The sequence below is a fragment of the Chanodichthys erythropterus genome, chromosome 9 (assembly GCF_024489055.1).
Source record: "Chanodichthys erythropterus isolate Z2021 chromosome 9, ASM2448905v1, whole genome shotgun sequence".
Lineage (NCBI taxonomy): Eukaryota > Metazoa > Chordata > Actinopteri > Cypriniformes > Xenocyprididae > Chanodichthys > Chanodichthys erythropterus.
The window spans coordinates 30,741,392-30,764,535 of record NC_090229.1 but is presented as its reverse complement, the minus strand read 5'-3'; the positions used below and the strand labels follow the sequence as shown (position 1 = coordinate 30,764,535).

General features: G+C 36.5%; 1 protein-coding gene across 5 annotated transcripts in view; it reads right to left on the bottom strand.

Annotated features, from left to right (window-relative positions):
• adam9a (ADAM metallopeptidase domain 9a) overlaps positions 1–23,144 on the bottom strand; it is an 89,108-nt gene that overhangs the window by 19,303 nt on the left and 46,661 nt on the right. For all 5 annotated transcript variants that reach the window (XM_067395316.1, XM_067395313.1, XM_067395314.1 and 2 more), the window contains 8 exons: positions 21,457–21,533; positions 14,749–14,968; positions 4,823–4,888; positions 4,469–4,540; positions 4,142–4,311; positions 3,000–3,081; positions 2,731–2,864; positions 2,478–2,649 (listed from right to left, as the gene is read on the bottom strand). In XM_067395316.1, the coding sequence (XP_067251417.1) occupies positions 2,478–2,649; positions 2,731–2,864; positions 3,000–3,081; positions 4,142–4,311; positions 4,469–4,540; positions 4,823–4,888; positions 14,749–14,968; positions 21,457–21,533 (993 nt within the window). The remainder of the gene's footprint in view (positions 1–2,477; positions 2,650–2,730; positions 2,865–2,999; positions 3,082–4,141; positions 4,312–4,468; positions 4,541–4,822; positions 4,889–14,748; positions 14,969–21,456; positions 21,534–23,144) is intronic.

Here is a 23,144-nt window from a genome sequence, read left to right as displayed (position 1 = left end):
GATGAACGTTTATATGTAAAAAAAAAATAAAAAAATAAATATGTTTATCATATAAAGTGATTGTGTCTCTTTAGAAAATTTGGAATAAATCCTTAATTCATATGGATTAGTTTTACAATCTCTTTCTGAACTTTTTGATGCATCAAAATGGTAGTTGCGTAGCTGTCTATGGAGGGACAGAAAGCTCTCCGATTTCATCAGAAAGATCTTCATCCATGTTCCAAAGATGAACAAACGTCTTTAACTATTGTGCTTATATGTATAAGGTTCACAACTTAATTAAAAAAAATTTTGAACTCCATAACCTTATATTTTATATGACTTATTTCACAGATTCTCAAACCAGCATATCACAATGGGCTTTCTGGTTTGAGCGAGCAGCCCTGAGCGGATTGAGCGAGCAGAGCGATGTCAGGTCATTTTGAGTGTCGATTGACTTAGTTCTTTCGGTGTGTTCTGCAACGTTGGCTCTGGTCGGATGCCATCAGGGTTTTGGGCTGATTCAGCATGTTGAATTGGCATCAGGCCATTAGTGAGGGAGGACTCTAATTGGCTGTTCAGCTTAGCGAATGAGTCGCAAAAGTGATGAAAGCGAGCAAAGAAACCTAAGACAGTGCTACAGGGAGACAGGAGGGACAGATGATCATTTTTACAGTGGCAAACCATGTGTAAATCACAAGTCCTCCCAGATGTGTTTGAGAACTTACAAATGCCTTTTTGGAAGAGTGGGGTAACATCTTACCGCAATAACTGGCAAATCTGGTGCAGTCCATGAGAATAAGATACACTATAGTACTGATGGCCACAAAAGATACTGACTGCGGTCTATAAATGTCTCTAAAACTTGTTCAGTCTTTCTCGTGTGTTGAATCTTTTTATGGTCATACTAATATTTACATGTTAAACATTAGACATTAGTTGGAAATAAAAGCAGATGAAAATGAGAGGACCTTTCTTTTTTTTTCTTTTTTTGCTGTTTATTATTATGATTATATTCATAATTAATTAGAATTGATTTTATTAATTAGTCGTTGCAGCCCTGGGGCCGTATTCACAAAACATTTCATCTTACCACTAAGAGTTTTCCTAAATAGCAGTAAAAGTTCTTAGCTAAGAGTTTTCTCTTAAAACCTATTCACAAAGCTGCTGAGACAAACTTTTACTAAGGAATAGAGAGACGACTTAAGCTAAGAGAAAGGGCGTGGTTGACCTCATTGCTATGGATGATGTCACTATTGACTATTGGCTTACTGACTATGCACACAGTGATTGGCTGACGGGGGAGGGGTCTCTGTGTGTGATTTAATCATAGAAATATTGTAGAACGAAGTATCATTTCGCCATATATAAATAAAGGTTTTAAAACAAGAATGTTGTCATGTTCAAATAAAGATTTTAAAATGTAGGCTAAATGTCACTAATTAAACAAGTATATGTTCAGCTAATTGTCTGCCTCTTACATGCATCTTGAGAGAATGCAGAATTCAGGTGACAAATTATGTTTGTCCCAGGATACAGGGGAGTACACTGGGTTTGGGCTAAATTCTGAGCTCGGAGCCTTCCTTCCGACAGCACGGGATTGGGAAAGGTCCACGAGTCGGAAATTGAATTCAGATCACGGAGCTGCCCACAAGGCTAGTATATTATTTTCAACTTTACCGCAATGTTTTATTCTCCATCATTCAATACTTTTTGCCTGTACATAAATGAACCTTTATGTTGTCATTGCAGATGACAAATCTATAAATCTATACATCAAAATATTTATTGCATTTATAAAGAAAAGGCTCATCAAGGCACTATTGGCTCAATGGTGTAGGCTACAGTGTCTTTGAGTGGATTGCTGAGGCGGAATGCCGACAACAGCCATTTTTGTATTGTTTGTGATTTGGTTTTAGTGACTTAAGCCGGGGACACACCTTACGATTAGCTGAAACATAAGACTGAACTGAACACACATACCGATTGTTTCCTTCGACGGGAGCCATGTACTCACACATGGAATTTGAACACCGACTGTAATCACAGACTGAACGCAACTGGCTCTGACTGGACGCGTTTGAGCGCGATCAGTCTTAAGTATCAATTTACATTCATAATCGGCCTTACAATCATTAAGTGTGTGCGCGGCTTTAGGAGTCCTCTTGACTACTCCTAACTTTTTACAGATTTAGGAGCTAGTTTTAGTGCTAAAATGCTTTGTGAAAAACTCTTAGAGCTTAGAAATATTCTTAGAGCTAAATTTAAGAGTCCTACATTTTGGACTGACACGCCCATTATTTTTAAGAGTTTCTCCTAAATCAACAAGCTAGGAGCTACTTTTACCCTTAAGATGTTTTGTAAATATGGACCCTGGTCTTCATGACCTTTAACATCACTGGCTCAACAGCACAGTTGGTTACCTAAATCAGCCAACAATTACTACGTTCAGCTCTCTTTACCTAATAACTAAACTGATCTGGAATTAGACAACTCACTTCCTCTGATCCACAGTCACACTCTTCACCCACATCCACCAGCTTGTTCCCGCAGAAGGGAGCGCTGTATGCCTCGTCCGGCCGCGGTATGTTCAGCAGACAGCGGCCACCTGAGTTCAAGATCATCTTCTCAAAGTCATCAGCACTACAGCTACTGAAGTTACGAGAACCACTGAGGACAGAGAAATTGGTGAAAACAAAAACCTCACAGCATACTGAAATTTGTAAACAAACATAGACAAAAAACACCTACGTTGCCCCTGAGTTCATAATGCAGTGCGTGACATCGCATTTACAGTTTCGGCCATCATCATGGTTCATCCCAAGATTGTGGCCCAGCTCATGAGCCACGATGGAGGAAAATGACATCACATTATTATTGGTGAACTGAGGGGAAAATGCACACATATACATACAAAGACAGAGATTTAGATACTGGTGAAAGTCACTGTTCAGCAGACACTGTGTAACAGTGTGTGTGAGTATCTGTAGCATATGAGAAGTGGATCAGAGACATCATACCGCATTAATTCCACCACCATGACTTCTGGAACAAGCTGTGCCAACGAAAGCCATGCCTGCTGTTCCACCAAATCCTTTCTTTCTGTGAAAAGAGAGAGAAAGAGAATCAGACAGGCAATTTCTGCAGCCATAACTGCACATCATTATTATTAGAACAATAAATCTAAAGGACACATAACTGGATTTTTCTTGAAGATATACTTTACAATGCAAAGACTTTCCCTTTTCAGCACCAATCACTTAAAGAGAGCTACTAGCGCAAAACCTAATCTGGAGGTTTTTTGATTTGCTTGGAAAGACAGTGTTTCCGGCTACGAGCAAGTCCGGAATACTCTACATTTAGATCTACATACTTTAACAGGCTTATAGAACGTAAGTAATGTGAATAATGTCAGACCCCTGTTAAATATTATTAACTGTTCCCTCACCCTAGAAAACGTCCCTAAATCTTTTATACATATATCAGTTATTAAACCTCTTTTTAGAAAAAGCCAAATCTTGGCTCATGTGAAATGAATAATTAAACATCTAAACATCTAAGCGTTTGACACTACAGATCATCATATTCTTCTGGACTGGCTTTAATATTAAGCTGGCATATGTAGACAGGCCCTAGCCTCATTAAAATACTTCATCTCAGTTACCTGTAACGTGTATGTTAGCTCATTTCAATGTGTTCTGTTTCTATTTGCCTGCCTGAGTTCCTAGTTAGTTTCCTTGATTGTTAATTAGTCCCTCCCTCACACCTGTTTCTGTTCAGTTTGATTACCTTCTCCATGTATTTAAGCCCTGTGTTTCCTGTGTTTTTTTTAACAAGGTTGTGTTAATTTTTTCTCATACGATCTCCTGAGTGTTCCTTGTTTATTTTATTAAAGACTATTTTTTGTCTCTGTCTCTTTCTTTGTGCGCTTCATTACAGACACTGTGACATTACCACTTTGTTTATGTAAATGAACAGACAACTGATCTTGTAATGGAAAATTATGGTGTGCAGCATGGCTTTGCGTTATGTCCTTTTCCCTGTGTTCCCTGTACAAGCTCCCTTTGGGTGATATTACTACGAATTTGTTGATTATATAATACACGTTCTCCTGATGCAATTCAAACATCTGATATAAATTGTAACAGAGAAAGGCCCTTACAGGATGAGCTGTGCACTGTCATGACGTCGACGGTGAACTAGCTCTTTCTCTCTCCATTGAGTAAAGCGGCCCAACACCTCTCCAGCACTGCCATCAGTATTGATGAAGTTCTGCGCAGACCAGATCTCCAGCCCCACTAACACAATGCGAATATTCAGAGGCATGTACATCTAAGGGGAAGCAGGAAAAAGAAAGTGAGAAAATCAGGCCTCTTAATAATCAATATTTTGTGTGATATATAAATAAAGATTTTTAATATTTGACAAATAAATTTGAACTGAAAAAGGCATTCTTTGTATCCATCTTAAAATATGCAAGAAAACTTACACTATCAACATAGTTAGCAATCTGAACCACCTCCTCACGTACTGCTGTTTGATTTCTGTTTTTGTAGTTATACTGTAGAAAAGAGAAAAAAGAAATACAAGAAAGGCTTTCAGAAATTGGGCACTTCTCACATTGGACAATTCTCACATTGATGCTTTAATGACCCAGGCATGGGGCGATCACGTTCTCATCCCACATGTCTCAAAACGTTTAATAAATGTCTCCACACTTCCATTAAATTCTCTTACGCTAACTGCTCTCAGTTTAAGAGCTACTGTCTGACATTTCCCTGAGTGTAAAATAACCATCAGATAATGAGAAAAGAGAAGATTGTACAAGATTTACATGACTTACTCTTTCATTATCCACCACAACAAGCAGTTCCACATAGTGTGTCTGGTGAAGCACTGCCCTCTTATTCTGTTTGGAAAGACAGACAAAGAATTTAGTCTTTTCAGCTGTGTTTGCTGTGTTTACTACTATTACTATTGAATACAAATTAAATTCTTATTATTATACCATTAAAAAATACAATAATATTAATAATAATAATAATAAATATAGCTGCAAGCAGCAATTATGGGGCCAAGCACAAAAACGGCACAAGAAACCAGCCAACACGGCTGGGAGCATCAGACCAACTGCAACAGTGAACAATTAAAGACGTATTAAGATCATTTTAGGCATAAGAGCTGAAAAATTATCAAAAATGAGGATTTACTGGTTCATAACTTTCGACCAATAGGTGGCGCTGTGTCCAAATTGTTGTGCTATGGTCAGAGTGAGGTGACAATGACACTTCCAAAGTTTGGTGTCAATATGTCAAAGCACTGAAGAGATACAGCTTCAAGAGTCATTTTTGAATCATGCCTCAAATTCTTTGCTCTGGTATACAAAAACGGTTTGACATATGGACTTGAAATCCATAACTTTTTGTCGGCATGGTCTGAAGATGACACGGTTCAATTTTGGTGAAAATCGGAGCAACGGTCTAGGAGGAGTTCGAAAAAGTAGGTTTTTAAAGAAAAACAATATGGCGGACAGGACGTTTAGCTGACTATAGCAAATGTGATATCTATGTTCTCAGCATAACCCAAGGAATCTACTGAGACCAGTTTCATTACAATTGGTGAATACAGTCAAAAGTTATTAGCAATTTTGTAAATTTTGTTATAACTTTTGACCACAAGGTGGCGCTGTGCCGAAACTTCTCAGGCTCCTTCAGGGCATTGTGCTGATGACCCATACCAAGTTTTGTAAAGATACGTTAATGCGTTCGTAAAATACAGCATTTTAGCACAAAATTCAAAATGGCCGACGGCCAAAATGACCGATATGGGAAAATTGGATATCATTCGACTCGGCATGATTCCCCGAATCCAACGAGACCAAATTTATGATTTTTGGACAAACCCATCAGAAGTTATAAGCAAAAATACCCATTTTTCATATCTCCGCACCAGTAGGTGGCGCTGCGCCGAAACACTGCATGGTACCTCAGGTCATGCTTGTGATGACATGTACCAAGTTTGGTCTGAATACGATAAAGCGTTGCGGAGATACAGCCTTACTTCTGTTTTCGCAAGCACTACGTACAATTCGTTCGTGAGTTTTTCAAAAACGGTTTGAGGAATCAACTTGAATTCCATAACTTTTTGTCAGCATGGTCTGAAGATGATCTGATTCAATTTTCATGAAAATCGGAGTAACGGCCTAGGAGGAGTTCGAAAAAGTAAGTTTTTCAGAAAATTCAAAATGGCGGAAAAATTTTCATGACGGAAAATGACGTCATAGGGTGCAATCGATTCAGAGGAAAAAATAATTTTGTTTCTAGCCCTTATGGTTCAAAAGTTATTAACATAAACATAAGTGCAACTTTGGACAGCTGGTGGCGCTAGAGGGCATGAGTTAGAGACTCCAAATTTGCTATGGACATAGTTCAGACTGTCCTCTAACTATGTGCAAAATTTCACAACTTTCCCGCAAACGGTTCTATGGGTTGCCATAGACTTCAAGAGCGGAAGAAGAAGAAGAAGAAGAAGAAGAAGAAGAAGAAGAAGAAAAAAAAAGAAAAAGAACGCCAACAATAACAATAGGTGCCTCCGCACCTTCGGTGCTTGGCCCCTGATAATAATAATAATACAGTTCCCAAGGCTAACTGAAGGCTGTTTACGGTTTCAAAAATTTTAAATGATCAACCATTGTTTGTAGTGTGGACTAAATGATAAACTGAAGAGCATTAATAAATAATTGAACTATTTTAAAATAAGTGTGACTTTGCCAAATGTAATGTGTTTAATTGCCATTAAAATGTAATAAATTAAATGAAATTTTTACTCTTTTAAAGAAAACAAATCCTAGGTATTTATTTGATACAATGACAGAATCCTCACAGCTATGTGCCTTTTTGGAGAGAAATGGTATCTGCAAGGATATCTGTCAGCATTTAGACCATATAATAATACTGAAACTGCTTTCATCATCATTCTTTTGGAATGGCTCGAAAATTACGTTGGCATTAGTGGACTTTGGTATGGTTCAAATCATACTTATCTAACAGTCATTAATTTGTAGCAGTAAATGAAGAGGTATCATATCGATCACAAGTTAAGTACGGAGTACCGCAAGGCTAAGTTCTAGGACCATTGTGCAAATGCTAGATATCATTAGGAACATACCAATTCACAAAACTAACGGAATGCATAGTTGACATAAAAATTGGATGACTAGTAATTTCAGTTTTAATTTTAATTTAAGTTTTATTCAATGGACCAAAAACCTCCACACATAATAATTAGAATAATGTCTCTCTTGATGGATGTTCTGTCAAGTCTTCATCATCAGGTAGGACCCTAGGTGTGCTATTTTTATTTTGAAAGTCACATTTCTAACATTTGTAAAACCGCATACTTCCATCTTAAAAATTTCTCCAAATTACAACATATGTTCTCAATGTCAAATGCAGAAAAGTAAATTAATGCATTCATGACCTCTATGCTAGATTATTGTAATGCATTACAGGGTGGTTGCAGGCTTAATAAACAAACTCCAGCTAGTCCAAAATGCAGCACCTAGAATTCTTATTAGAACCATGAAGTATGACCATATTAGCCTGGTGCTGTCAAAATGCATTGGCTCCCAATTAAACATCATATTCATTTTCAAATCTTGCTAATTATTAATAAAGCCCTGAATGGTTTAGCTCCTCAGTATTCGAGCAAACTCCTATTCATGAAGGACACATAGTCCTTCATGTCCATTACTGGACATGAAGGACTCTAAAAATTCTGGCCAGTTGCTAATACCTAGAATATCGAAATCAACTGTGGGTGGTAGATCCTTTTCCTAAACAAGCCTCAAACTCTGGAACAGTCTTCCTATCATTATTTGCTAGACACACTCTGTCAGTTTAAATCTAGATTAAAGAATGAGATGGATGAAATATTCTGAATAATATCAATCCACAAGCTGACTTGCGATGCAGCCTGGAATCATAATCACACCATGTTTGTTCGTTTGGCAAGAGGAGAACTGGTCTCCCGACTGAGCCTGGTTTCTCCCAAAGTTTTTTTGTTCTCCATTTCTATCAGTTTTCTGATAGAGTTTGTGTTCCTTGCCACTGTTGCCTTAATTGTAATGTCTTGAGCGATCAAACACACAGTTATAAAAGTCAATCTTCACAACATGCCACAAGACTCCACAATGTCTGAATGCATTGTATGTTTGTTATTTGGGATGCACTGATACCGATACAGCACATGTACTTGTACTCGTACTCATAAAAATACCCCCGATACCAAAGACCGATACCTCACGTGATGTAACTGAATGAATTTTCCGTGCACAGAGACTCTGGCTGCAGCAGCAGAAACAATGTCAGCCTCAGGGGTGTGGGGATACTTGAAAATTAATGATGACAACCTGCGCATTGCGAACTGCATGCAAATTATGCTGAATGACACAGACCAGAAGAGCTCTCTCTTTCTTGTGTGCAATCCCAGTTCTCTCAGACAGCGCAAATCTCATTGCACAAATCTCATTGTATCTGAATGGTCAAATGCACAAATAGTTGTCAAAATGTCCATTGTGTGGAGTATTTCACGTAAATATAGTCGGTTAGGGCTTAAGTGGACGTAAACAGGTGGGTAAAAACAGGATATGTGTCAGATTTTACATCCATGGATTCGATCTTAAAATGACAGTAGCCTAATTAAATATTTGTCTGTCATTAAAGTCCCCCTGAAATCAAAATGTAAGTTTTTTAGCTTTTAGTATGAATATGTTCAGGTTAAGGTTATTAATAAGCTTGTGTGTTCCAAAACAATGACAAAATTCGCATTTAGAAGATATAAGCAGTCAAACTTACAGTCCTCTCACTTCCGCTAAAATGGATCACGGATTTTCATGACATCACATCACACTTCAGTTTCTCATCAAATCTTCGGTCTAATCGAATGCTCTTTAGAATCTGAAGTCTCGTCTCCTCCTACACTATCAACAGACGCTGACGCCTCGGCTGAAATCGGTCATTTGCTCACACATTTACTAGTTTTTACATGATGAATGGCACATAGTGCACTATGTAGAGAATAGGGAACAATCCAGACAGTGTAAATATGCTTTCCTTTGACGCAAATGTAGTCCGTTTTCGCGTGAGTGTCATAAGAACCGCCGCAACGCGAGCAGCACAGTCTGCTCTGGCCCAGAGAGGATCATATGCACGAGTCGGCACAGACCACAAAAGGCATCGGACACATTTGAATTCTGCACAGAATGCTGTATGTAATATACAGGACATTATGAGGAGAAATGGTTAGAGATTAGAAGGAAACAGAGGTTTTACAGAGTCTAACCGCTCTGACCGAGCTGTAACATAAACAAAGCGCTATTGGCTATTTAAAAAAAGGGGCGGGGCTGTTCGATATATCGCCCTGTCTTCCTGTTTCAGTTGAAGTTACGTCAACACATTGAATTATGCTGCGCGTTCCAACACTCTTCAGTGGGCCTTTAATGTTAATAAAACAACAAAAGATGTTGAATGAATGTGTGTGTGTGTGTATTATATTATATATATATATATATATTATATATATATATATATATATATATATATATATATATATATATATATGATAGTGAAATAAAATTTCTCATATCATGGTCATGTTTACATTGATTCACAGTGTTATGTTATAAACATTTATTCTGTAATATCTGTTTAGCACTTTTTGAAAGGCAGGTTAAAAAAGACTTGATGTTTGTTTTTGTTTTTTTATTATACCTTTTTGGTAATTATGCCCTTTGAAGGTTACTGGACACTGTGAATTTTGTGCTTTAAGTTTTAAAAATTATTACTTTTTTTCATTGGAGTAATAATAAAGTGTTGTGCTTGGAAAACTGCCACATCACCAAAAAAAAAAAAATAAATAAATAAAATAAATGTATAGTCATCGGTATGGATATATGAGAGTAGTCGAAAAAAATATCGGTACTCGTACTTGGTCCTTAAAAAATGGTATCGGTGCTTACCTATTTGTTACATTTATCAGAGTATAAATTAACACAAACTACTAGCTTACTTTCAAATAAATTTTACTAGGTCACTTTCAAACAAAGTAACTCTCCTGCCAGATAAGTGCACCTTTCTCATTGGATTTAGTATTAAATTTGAACCCCTTTGTTAACAAAGGTGCTTTATAATGAGAAACTGATGGTTCTAACCTGTTATGCTATGGTTCAAATTAATTTCCACTCTCTCATTTCCTATGTATGTGTTTTTTGTATCTCTTTGTGTGTTTAGTCTAGCAATGTGTTCATGATTTAGTTAAATAAAACTTGTGTGCACATTCTTGCGAGTTGATTCTGATCTGCTTATTAACCAGTGTCACTGATAACTACTACGATCACAGCTACATGCTAAGAAAGAATTATTTTTTGTGGCTACAGATTAATTGATTGTAATATTAATTCAGCTACATCAAGTTAATTTGACTAACTGATTCAAATATGTACAATTAATTATAACGAGTTAAGATTAATTATTCATATTTCCCTTTTGAGCTAATGTGCTACATAATATTCACAAAAACATTGATTTGAAACTGAACTGAGCTGGATGATGATATCACTGTTTTCTGCAGAGCTGCTTTGAGCTGAATTAAACTCTTTTCATAATTAATGAACTTTACACATTTATTGAACTGAACTGAATCAACACATCATTGATCATTATTTTCCTGTTTATCATTGTAAAGCTTTGAAACAATCTTTATTGTATAAAGTGCTATATAAATAAAGTTGACTTGACATGACAAGTGTAATAATTGCCTTTTAGTTGTCATTGTACTAAACCCCAAACCAATTATTATTACTATTATTATTATTAGCTGAAAAAATATGTACAGTTGTGGCCAGAATTATTGGCACCCTTCATAAATATGATCAAAGATGACTCTAAAAATAAATCTGCATTGTTTATCCTTTTGATCTTTAATTTATAAAATCAGCAAAAATCTAACCTTTCATTGAAGGAAAAGAATTGAAAGTGGGGTGGAAATAACATTATGAAATAAATCTTTTTCTCCAAAACACGTTGACCACAATTATTGGCACCCTTTTATTCAATACTTTTTGCAACCTCCTTTTGCCAAGAGAACAGCTCTGACTCTTCTTCTATAATGCCTGACGAGTTTGGAGAACACCTGAGAAGAGATCAGAGACCGTTCTTTCAATACAGATTCCGAGCTCTATGTTGGTGCTTCTTCTTTTCAGTTCACTCCACTTATTTTCTTTAGGGTTCAGGTCAGGGGACTGGGATGGCCATGGCAGAAGATTCATTTTATGCTCAGTGACACATTTTTGTGTTGGTTTTGGATCATTGTCCCGACGGATGATCCAACCACAGCCCATTATAAGATTTCTAGCAGAAGCGGTCAGGTTTTGATTTTTTATTTGATAGAATCCATGATACAATATATCTGAACAAGATGTCCAGGACCTCCAGCAGAACAATAGGCCCACAACATTAAAGATCCAGCAGTATATTTAACCGTGGGCATGGGGCACTTTTTATCCATGTGTGCACCAAACCCATCTAGTGGATTTGCTGCCAAAAAGCTCTTCTTTTAGTTTCATCTGACCATAGAAGCCGGTCCCGTTTGAAGTTCCAGTCTTGTCTGACAAATGAATATGCTGGAGATTGTTTCTGGATGAGAGCAGAGGATTTTTCTTGAAACCCTCCAAACAACTTGTGGGGATGTAGGTGCTTTAGATCATTTATTTTTAGGCTTTCTGAGATTCAAGACTCAACTAATCTCTGCAATTCTCCAGCTGTGATCCTTGGAGAGTCTTTGGCCACTCAAACATTCCTCCTCACCGCACATTAGGACGATTTAGACACACATCTTCTTCCAGGCAGATTTGTAACATCTTTAGTTGATTGGAACTTCTTAACAGGGTTCCTACACATTTTCCATTTCAAAATTCCATACTTTTCCATACTCAAATTTCCAGACCTCCTTCCAAACGATTTCTGCCATTGGTGAGCCTCGGTCTCCTTTTCTATGTTTTTTGGCGCACCAAAAATATTCTCGCCGCTTTATAATATTAATATTGAACCACTGTACTCACATGAACTGATTAATGGATCTTGAGAGAGGAAATGTCACTGCTTCATGTTTGTAGTCCGGGTCCTACAGTCTTTTAGTGATTTTTAAATTAGTGTTTGATTGTTGAAATAAAGTTTTGTATTTAGTATTCATGTCTAGGCCCTTCTCTTCTTAAAAACCACGTACCTGTGTAACTTTTGTTGGGGATAAAATCTACAAGTACTAATATATTCCGTTTAACAAGTTGGCATGACTTAGTTTGTATCCCTTTCCGGCCATACCACTCGCTACATAGGCGTGAATATTTAATTTGTCTATTAATTCGATACATTTCCTTTATAGAGATCCTTCTGTGATTTATCCATCTGCTCTGTTCTCGACATTATATGTATCATATATTATCATATATCATATATACATATAATATATGAAACATTATATGTTTCATATATTATATGTATCAAAGTATTTTTATAGAGTAGCCTACGAGTATGAGTAGCACAAGCAGTTTCCGTAATATTTTAGAAATTCGTAACTCTATAAACATATTTGCAAAGTGAAGAGAGGTGAAAAAGGTGACATGTAGAAAGTAGATAGTTGTAGGGGGTCTGGGGGCATCCTCCCCCAGGAGAAGATTTTTGTGATTTTAACATGTAAAGGAAGCATTCTGGTGCACTCTGAAAAGAAAATAAATGGAAAAAACAACATTTGCTTCAAGTAAAAAATAAAAAAATAAAACATTTTGGCACCGGGCTGAGCATTGACAAATTTCACAATCGAATGCGATTTTGATTCAAGAAGCTTGCGATTTGATTTTGATTTGATTACCTTTGATTCAGTATTGATTAATTTGGGCCTATCAGGTACAGTACATGGCAAATTTCCTCAAAGAAAAAAATCTCTCAACTAATGCTGTAAACAATACAGGGAACCACAGCTGGTACGTCATTATAATATTAGGTTAAATTGATCGTAAGTTACTTACATATAGGCTAACTTACACATAAGGAAGTTTTTATAATAACGTTATAATAAAAGTGACAATTATTTTTCTACTCTTTTTATGTAGGCCTAAACATTTAAATGGTGACTGTCATAAAACAGATTTATGTATTCAATATAGAAGCACATGCTAAGTACAAATACAATGAATATGTAATAGCCTATAGAGCATATATTTAGCAAAATGCTCCTCTCAAAGTTCATTTTTGTAGCTAAATGATGAGTTATTGGACATTGTAAGGCTTTTCTGAGGTAGGCAAAATGTGACATTTTTACAAGCTGTTTTATTGACGCCTTTCTGCGGTTGAAACGCTGATTAATCGATTGCATGTGACATGACAGATTTTGGTAAGTTGTACTGTATCTTTTAACATACCTACAGATGTTCAATCATTTTGTGTTGTAACAACTAGTAAAGTCAAAGAGATGGCTGGTTCACGAGCGCTACAGCGAGCTGTCACGCCACAGAGCACAGACACAGATCGTGACTAACTCCAGTCTATGGAAAAATAGTATCCCCATTTGCAATTCTTATGAGAACCTTGTGTCACACAGTCACTCACCCCGAAAAAATAACTCTTCGGATGTAAACGATTCACATAAATGATGTATTTTGATTCAAAACTGCTAATTTCGCCACAAAGTGACTAGTTTGCAGGTATAATAAATTAGAAAACTGAAGAGGGGCAATAGTCTGGAAACACAAATATTTTTCCATACTCTGATTTCTTTTTTCCATACTTTTCCAGACCTGGAAAAAACTCAAATCAAATTCCATACTTTTCCATACTTTTCCAAACCGTGTAGGAACCCTGTCTTAATTATTGCCCTGATAGTGGAAATTGGGATTTTCAATGCTTTAGCTATTTTCTTACAGCCACTTTCTATTTTGTGAAGCTCAACAATCTTTTGCTGCACATCAGAACTATATTCTTTGTTTTTTCTCATTGTGATGAATGATTAAGGGAATTTGGCCTTTGTGTTTCCTCATGTTTATACTCCTGTGGAACAGGAAGTCATGGCTGGACAATTTCATATTCATGATCACCCTGGTGAGCTAAAAAAAATGTAAATATGAATGGGAATATACTTCAGAGATATTTTACTCATAAAAAATTCTAGTGGTGCCAATAATTGTGGCCAACGTGTTTTGGAGAAAAACATTTATTTCTTGATGTTATTTTCCCCCCACTTTCAATTCTTTTCCTTAAATGAAAGGTTAGATTTTTGCTAATTTTATGAATTAAAAGATCAAAAGGATAAACATTGCAGATTTATTTTTAGAGTCATCTTTGATCATATTTATGAAGGGTGCCAATAATTCTGTATTTTACTGTACTGTATTTTTCTTTAAGTTAAAAGTGTTTTTCTACAAGATGCACTAAAGAGAAGAATGGCAATGCTAAACCATATGCATATTTCTTACTGTTAAAACAGACTTTAATTTTAAAACACAATTTGATTTTATAATATTCATAAATACTGTAAGAAATCCAGTCATAACAGTGCAGAACATTTGAAATTGAACTTACACCATCATGCAAAAGTACACTACTGTAATATACATGCACATACACATTTTCTTATTGCAGGAGTTCAATATTCACTGTTAATTATCTGTGTTCTAAAGCTTGTACAATTGCCCATGTCATTGGATTTGGAATGACTCACCCTGATCGGATGGCTGCTTTGACCAAATGTGATGTTATGGACATGGCTGTCTTTAGGTTGCCTTGGTGAAGCTTCATCATCATGGTTTTGAAAGTGAGGCGTTCCACAGGTGAGAGGTTCTGTCTCTACATCCTCCAAACGATACACCAAGTGCTCATCACTGGAGGAATCTTCCAATGGTTCAATACCGAAACTGGTGCCCTCTGTGTAGATAACACCCCTAAGGTAACAAACAGGTAACACACTTATAAAAGATTTTGACAAACATCTATTTTCTATTCATTTTTGACTGTCAAGTCTGTATTTTCATGTATTTTATTTTGAAAATTGTCATAGTCATGTTTCCTGGTTCCATGTCATGTGATTCCCCTCATGTGATCTTGTTTCCTTAGTATGAGTCTTGCTTTCATTGGTTCATGTTTCATTAGTTTTGTCTGTTCATTAGTTTTTTTTTATCATGTGCTTCCCATAGTCTTGCATTTAAGCCCTTATGTCTGCCTTGTCTAGTGGTCATGTATTGAAGTACATATGCTGTATATGTCTGAGGTCATTGTTTCAAGTTAAGTTCTTGTTCATGTTTTAGACTTTGTTCACAGTTTATGTTTCATGTTCTGGGTTTTGGATTTCTACCTAAAATACAGTGATACCTGGATAATAATTTGTAAAAAAAAAAAAAAAAAAAAAAAAAAAAAAAATTTAGAGATCACATCAAGAAAGACTATTATGCCAATGAAATACTTTAGCATAACTTAAAAAAGAAAAAGAAAAAAGCAGTTCTGACTGGATATCTTCCCAAATCATCACTGTCTTTAATTTTCGTTTAGTTTTTATTCATTGTTGAATAGTCATTTAAAAAGCATTTTTATTTAGTCATCGTCTCGTTTTCGTCTGTGAAAAAATGTTGTTGAAGAAAATTATGACAAAAATTATTCGTCAACAAAATTAACACTAATCTCCAGTTAATAATGTGACCTTGGTTCCCTGAGAGGAGGGAACTAGACATTGCTTCAGTAGCTCAAACTATGGGGGGAATGCCTTTCTCCCACAATACTGAAGCCTTACTGAATCATGCCAATTTAAGCACACGGGCCAATGGCATTCCAGTGCACAAAATAGAGGCAAGCTCCTCTGCTATATAAGGAGGCGCTGAATGCCACTGCTTCAGAATCTTTAAACTGAAGAAAAAGCATAGTCTGTAACGAATCTGAGCTATATAACATGACAAGTTATACAATGTCTTGATCATAGTTACACGGTTACATTATGTAACAGAGATGTTTGAGTTCAGTTCACTCGACATTGCATCAGTATCTGTCGCTATAAGATCATATTAAAGCAAAGGTAGAGCGCTTCAGTACACAGATAACAGTACTTACCCTAAGGGGAAGACAATTTGCTTAGTGACTGTAACAATGTTCATTGATTATCAAACAACATTAAAAAAGTAAAGCGTCAGCCCCTCATGGTAGACTGCCGCATAAAAACACAATAAAACAAAAACAAAGTCCAGGCCTGGTCCTTTCTTATCCTTCACTGTCGTCACTCCTCCTTTTATCCTTCCAGTTCCAAGCTCTTCCGTGAGGTTCGAGGCACCGCCCTGCTTGCCACAGTGACCTTATTGAGCAAGCTGCATAAGCATTGAGTACACCACATATTGTGTAAGAAGGAAGACAATAGCTGACCGGGGTCATTAGATCATACGGTCAATGCTACTAGTAATTTCATACTAAATTCTGAAAAAAAGAGGTTTTAATTATTTGACCAAAAACCTCTGCATGTAATAACCTAGAATACTAGGGGTGTCACGAGATCTCGCGAGATTAAATTGTGACGAGATTTCTCGTCGAGGCGAAAAGCAGTCTCGTGATAGTGTGAGGGTGAAATTAGGAAATATGCCACCGCTGCGTTTAAATTATGCCTCCACTGTCATTTTGCTTTTATAGAAATAAAAAACATTTAATTCAGTTGGATAACGGTCGCTACCGCTCCCTACTCACAGAGTACGCACGATCGCAAAAGTGAAAGTAAACGTAAACGCATATTCAAACGCGATGTCAATACCTCGCATTTGAAAGCGGTTCCCTGATGCATGCAAATATCTTCAAATATGAAAGCTATCTTAGGCTGGGCTGTGTAGTTGTAAACATCTCTCAGCTCTGTATCATGCTTAAAGAAAAAATATGGTCTATATTTGCACTTTGAATATTAAGAGAGTGCTTTGATTATGGTTGCACTTATTGTTTGCACTTAATCGGTCTCATTCATGAAACATTCGTAAATATACGAGTAAATATGTGAGTGATTTGCGCGTAAAGAGACCTTCCTGAAAACTCTTCTCCTGATTCACAAATACTTCGTAAATGTCAGAAGTGATAGTGAAATGTGTGTGTGTTAATGAATTCCAATCAGTCGTAAATGGGACGCGCGTGCACGCTCATTCTCAATTACCATAAATCCCGCCCATTAAATCCGACTGACAACTATATATGGGCATCATATTATGACACCAAACGAAGGATTTTGGCCATTTTATAGGAAACAATTTCCATAACAATTAAGGCGCCATTAGTTTGCCCAGCCCTATTGAAATCAATTAATTATTTGATTAAAGTGCTCCGTTTGCAGATGCTATTACTGGCTCTCACAATAAAAGTAAAAAGAAAAAACGTATGTAATTACTATATATAATATTTTTTTCAAAATGCTGTGTAATGTACCTTATTAAGGTGAACTAAAATGCAGCCTTATTAATGAGCAAAACGTTCAGATGTTAAACGCACTATTTACACGTGGCTGGGAGCAGGTTTAGATTTCTTTCATACCAACTAACATTTGGAAAATACGAACATTTTAATGCATCCGAAAATTTACACCAGAACCACTTTACACACGATTTACACAAAAATTAGTTCTGCTCGTGTTTCATGAATGAGACCCATTAAGACTGAAATAAAACGTATTTATTTTTATGGTAACACTTTAAAATAAGGATTCATTAGTTAATGTTAGTTAACTTTATATAAACTAAAGAAGAACAGTACTTCTACACCATTTTAGTTAATGTTAATTTCAACATTTACTAATACATTGTTAAAATCAAAAGTTGTATTTGTTAACATTACTTAAATGCACTATCATGAACTAACCATGAATGACTATTTTTATGTTTAACTAACATTAACAAAGATTAATAAATACTGTAGCAAAGATATTGCTCATTGTTAAAGGGCACCTATTATGCCCCTTTTTACAAGATGTACTATTGGTCTTGGGTGTCCCCAGAATGTGAATTTTTGTGAAATTTCAGCACAAAATACCCCACAGTTAATTTATTATAACCATTTGAAAATGTCATTTTTGGGGCCTGTTTTAAAAAGAGCTGTTTTGGTGTGTACCACCTTAAATATAAATGAGCTGCATATCCCCGCCCTGCCTTTGGATGAGGGCGTAACTTGCATACCTATGGCAATAAACAATGGCTGAGAGTGAGAGACCCGCTGTTTTGTATGGCATTCAGCCGTACATGTTTGAACCGGAATCAGACCCAGATGATGAAGAGACTCCGGCAGAAGAACCACAATTGAGAATGGAGCAGGACGTCTCTGAATGGTTATTTGATACATTTATGTACTTATAGAGTTTTAATCGCGTCCCCTTTGCAATTATGGATGTGTAACACACACACACACACACACACACACACACACACACTGTGATAACGTTCGCGCATTTTTTTGAAACTACACACACAAATACTGTGATAACGTTTGCTAAGTACGTTAGATACACACTATACAAACAAGGTTTAAATTATATACACAGACATTCTACGACGACGACAACAACTTTAGACGCATTTGTTATCGAATTGGCTGACATCGACTGAAATGACTATTTGCTCAAAAAACATTAAATACACTTACTTCTTCTGGAGGTGACGTTGGATCGCGAACAGTAGGCAACGATCCACACTTGAGGATTAACTTTGAAGCAAGACCTGCTTTGAATTGACCCTCGTTCTCAAAACAGTCAGTCAAAAAATGATTTGCGCAAACATAAACGTATTTTGGAATTTTGAGTGGCGCCTTTCCTTCGTAAATAAAATCCATCCACTGCGTTTTCAGTGGTCTGATGTCGGAAGTAAGTGAAAACTACTATGTTCATTATTACATCCCACAACAGAACACTTATGTTTCTTAGGAGACATTACCGGCTGTCGTTGAAACAATGGAGGATGGTTGACAGATCACCGACGGCGGGGTCTATGCCAAAACTAGATTGTCAATCAAACCACGTGGGTGGGGCTTAGCACAATTCTATGTCACAGTGAGAGCAATCTTAGATCAGGGCGTTCTGAGACAGTGCAATTGAGATTGTAAAAAAAACACTGGGTGGATTTTTCTCATTCTAGGGTGGTTTTGCTCACACACTGCCAACACACATTTATGGTCAAACACAATGTAAAAGTGAATTTTGCATAATAGGTGCCCTTTAATGCTGGTTAATACATTAATGTTTATAAATGAGACCTTATTGTAAAATTTTACCATTTTTATTTATACTGTTTTTATTTCTATGGTCAATTTGTGGAAAGGAGTTCAGTTGGGAGGTCAAAAGTTGTAGAAGCTCATAAATCATGTACAGTTAAGGTCTGAAGAGACTTCAGATCTTACAGGAGAGAAGCCAGTTTGCGGCAAAACGTTTTACAGTGCTTGTCTTTTACTGCATATGATAATTCATACTCAGAAAGTAGAACTGAAATTACATTAATTACAAGATGATTTTAAATACACCTGCAGATTATTTTTCTAATCATGTATTTCATCTTTGAGGATTTCTTAAAAATAGTATGTAAAAATCTCGTCTCGTTCTCGTGAACTCAATCTCGTGTCTCGTCTTGTGAGCTACCTGTCTCGTCACACCCCTATAAAATACTGTCTAACACTTGATGGCTGCTCTGTCAAGTATTCGTCATCAGTTAGGAACCTGGGTTTGCCCTTTGATACCAATCTTTCATTTGAAAGCCACATTTCTGGCATCTGTAAAACACATTTGTCCATCTTAAAAATCTAAATTACGACATATGCTCTACAAAAATGACAAATGCATAACAGAGTTGCCAACTCTCACGCATTTAGCTTGAGACACACACTTTCAGGCTCTGTCTCACGCTCTCATGCTGCCCAAGCAAATCTCACGGCAAATTAAAATGACAATGTGCTGCACAGACTGTGGTGCATATGAAATCAAGAATAACTAGAGCACTGAGCCGGCGTGAGTTCATCATCAGAACCTCTGGCCTCAGGCTGCCATTGCTTCTTTCTTCACAGCTCAGGGGCAGCGGGGGACAGAAGACAATCACCGTCAATCAGGGCATTTCAGAGGCAGAGGGTTTTGACTGTCATTATGCTGCAGTGAGTAGAGTCAGACCCTTTTAGCACTACCTCTGCATGGGCGTGACCCAGGCAGAATACACTTCATGCATTCATGCACATCAGGGAGATCAATGGGTCCCTCACAGGAGAGGCATTCTTTCTGTGCCATTGTCCTTAAAGGCGAAATGTATGTAGGAGAGCAACTGGTAAAGTGTAGTCCTCTACGAAGGCTTGATTGGCGAAGGCTTTGCAAAGACTGAACAGCTGTCCGAAGGAGAATGATTCTGAGGCAATGACGGTCAGCACCACCCTTTAGAGTGGAGGAGTTTTGAGTTTTTGAACGCTATATAAATAAGGCTTCAGTAAGTTTGGAGAAAGGTGTTCCTCCTAAGCGTCAGCTACACAATGACACAATGTTGAGTGATCTGAACTCAAAAGGTTTTGATTTTTTTTTATAGTTCTATGTTTCCTGGATTGTGGGAACCCTGTGTATAATGACAAGGGATTCTTTTTTGACTCTTTAAAGTCATGATGAAATGAAAGTAGTGATAGGTCTTAACTTCAGTACTGTGACATATGTGAGTGAAATTAATTTTCAAAAAATAAAAAATGGAGGGCAGGGATCTGGTTCTATCCATTGGTTGTTAATTAGATTGAAGCAGATCTAAATGCACATTTGCTGTTAATTGACCCTTTGCCAAGAGTTTGATTGACAGGCGATCTAACCAATCATAACGCTGAATCCGTCATTTTGACCGACAAAGCAATCAGGGGAGTTAGTAGATTAACGTTGGTGGACTTGAACTTGAAAAATGATGTGTACTAACATCTTTCTGTGGTTGAAATGTGGATTAAAAAACAGAAATGTAAATGTTAAAAGTTAAATGGATGAATAATTCATAAGATCAGTACCATGCATTTAGAAAATAGATGGGGTGATTTTTCATTTAATACTTCATTTAAACTTCAAAGATAAATTTAGATTTAAATTCATATAAAGTTACATATTCCAATCAAAACAATAACTTCAAATTTACTTAATTTTATCCATTGGGATTTGACTGGATTATGAAAAGTAGACTATAAATATGATATTCATATTTTCTTGCTGCCTATGTGGCCTTGGATACAGAAAAGAAAAATAATTTCAGAGGCAGGAAAAGTATTTATGTTTTGATTAAATATTTTTACTAACATGAATTCTGTACCTTAAGGCTAAAAATATCTATTAAGAAAGTCAATTCTGAAGTGTGTCTATAGCTGTAAAGGTTTTACAGTCATCTTCTGATGTAACTTTTTAGCCCTCTATCCATTTAAGCTTCTGTGATCTCACCTTAACCCAGAGCACAGGCTGAGTGCTGCAGAAGAGCCCTCCACATCTTCTATGTAACCACTGTAATGACAATGACCCTGATGGAAAACAGAGAGAGAAAGAAGCCACAATAAATTCCACCAAAACCAAAAATGTAATTTCAAAGCCTTGACTAACAAACAGCAACATCCTTCTCATTCAAAACCTGAATTAAGCTCAAGGTATTTGCTTGTTAGGGACTAGAACCTAGTTAGATGTTCTGACAGCTTTACTGTAGGGCAGAGGTTCTCAACCACAGGGCTGAGTTCCACTAGGGCCTCAGGATGATTTAAAATAAGCTAAAACATGCATTAAAATAAGCCAAAGCAACTAAAATCAAGACATTTCTTATTTTAATTCACTCCACTCCCTGAGTGTGGGGGTGGGGGGTCTTGGGAAAAAAAAAAAAAAAAAAAGGTAAAAAAGAAAACTCATCACCACAACATCAGGAATCACAGACATTCGCATTTAAGTGTTAGTTAACCCAAAAATGAAAATTTCATTTATTACTCACCCTCATGTCATTCTACACAGGCAAGACCTTCGCTCATCTTCAGAACAAAAATTAAGATATTTTTGATGAAATCCGATGACTCAGTGAGGCCTCTATTGAGAGCAAACTCACAGTCTCCTCTCACGATCCATAAAGATACTAAAAACTTATTTAAAACAGTTCATGTGAGTACAGTGGTTCAACCTTAATTACTTAAAGCTACGAGAATATTTTTTGTGTGCCAAAAAAAGAAAGAAAATAACGACTTTTCAACAATATCTAGTGATGGGCAATTTCAAAACACTGCATTGAAGCTTAACAAATATTTTGTTTCAAATCAGTGGTTCGGAGCGCCAAAGTCACATGATTTCAGCAGTTTGGCAATTTAATAGGTGAGCCGAGCCACTGATTCCAAACAAAAGATTTGTGAAGCTTCAATGCAGTGTTTGAAAATTCTTTTTTTATTTTTTTTTTGCCGCACAGAAAGTATTCTCGTCATTTTATAATATTAAGATTGAACCTCTGTAGTCACATGAACTGTTTTAAATATGTTTTTAGTACCTTTATGGATCTTGAGAGGAGACGGTGAGTTTGCTCTCAATAGAGGCCTCACTGAGCCATCGGATTTCATCAAAAATATCTTAATTTTTGTTCCGAAGATGAACAGAGGTTTAGAATGACATGAGGGTGAGTAATTAATGACATTATTTTCATTTTTGGGTGAACTAAAACTTTAATGTGAATGTCTGTTATTACTGATGTTGTATTATCCTAACACTTCTCTTCATGTGATTTTTGACCTCCCTGAGCTATTGTTTGTGCACCAATCTTATGCACCAAAAGCATGCTTTCATTTAATTTCAATATGTGTGGTATGATGAAAAAATAAAATTATAAAATTAATAAATAGGGCCAACTGGACTACAGAGCACTGTTGAATTTGTGCAAATAACAGTGTGTAATTTGCTCTGGACTTTTGTAGATGTCTGAGAAAACCACAGACATGGCAGATTAGGATGATATTCTGCACTCATTTGAAATTGACACATGATATTAAAATCATCAAAATTTAAACAATATCATGGATGTGGCTGTTGTTGTTTGTGATCATTTGGGCACCAACTGCTCCAGTAAATGTGTATTCAAATGACTTTGACATAGTCATTTTATGTTTACC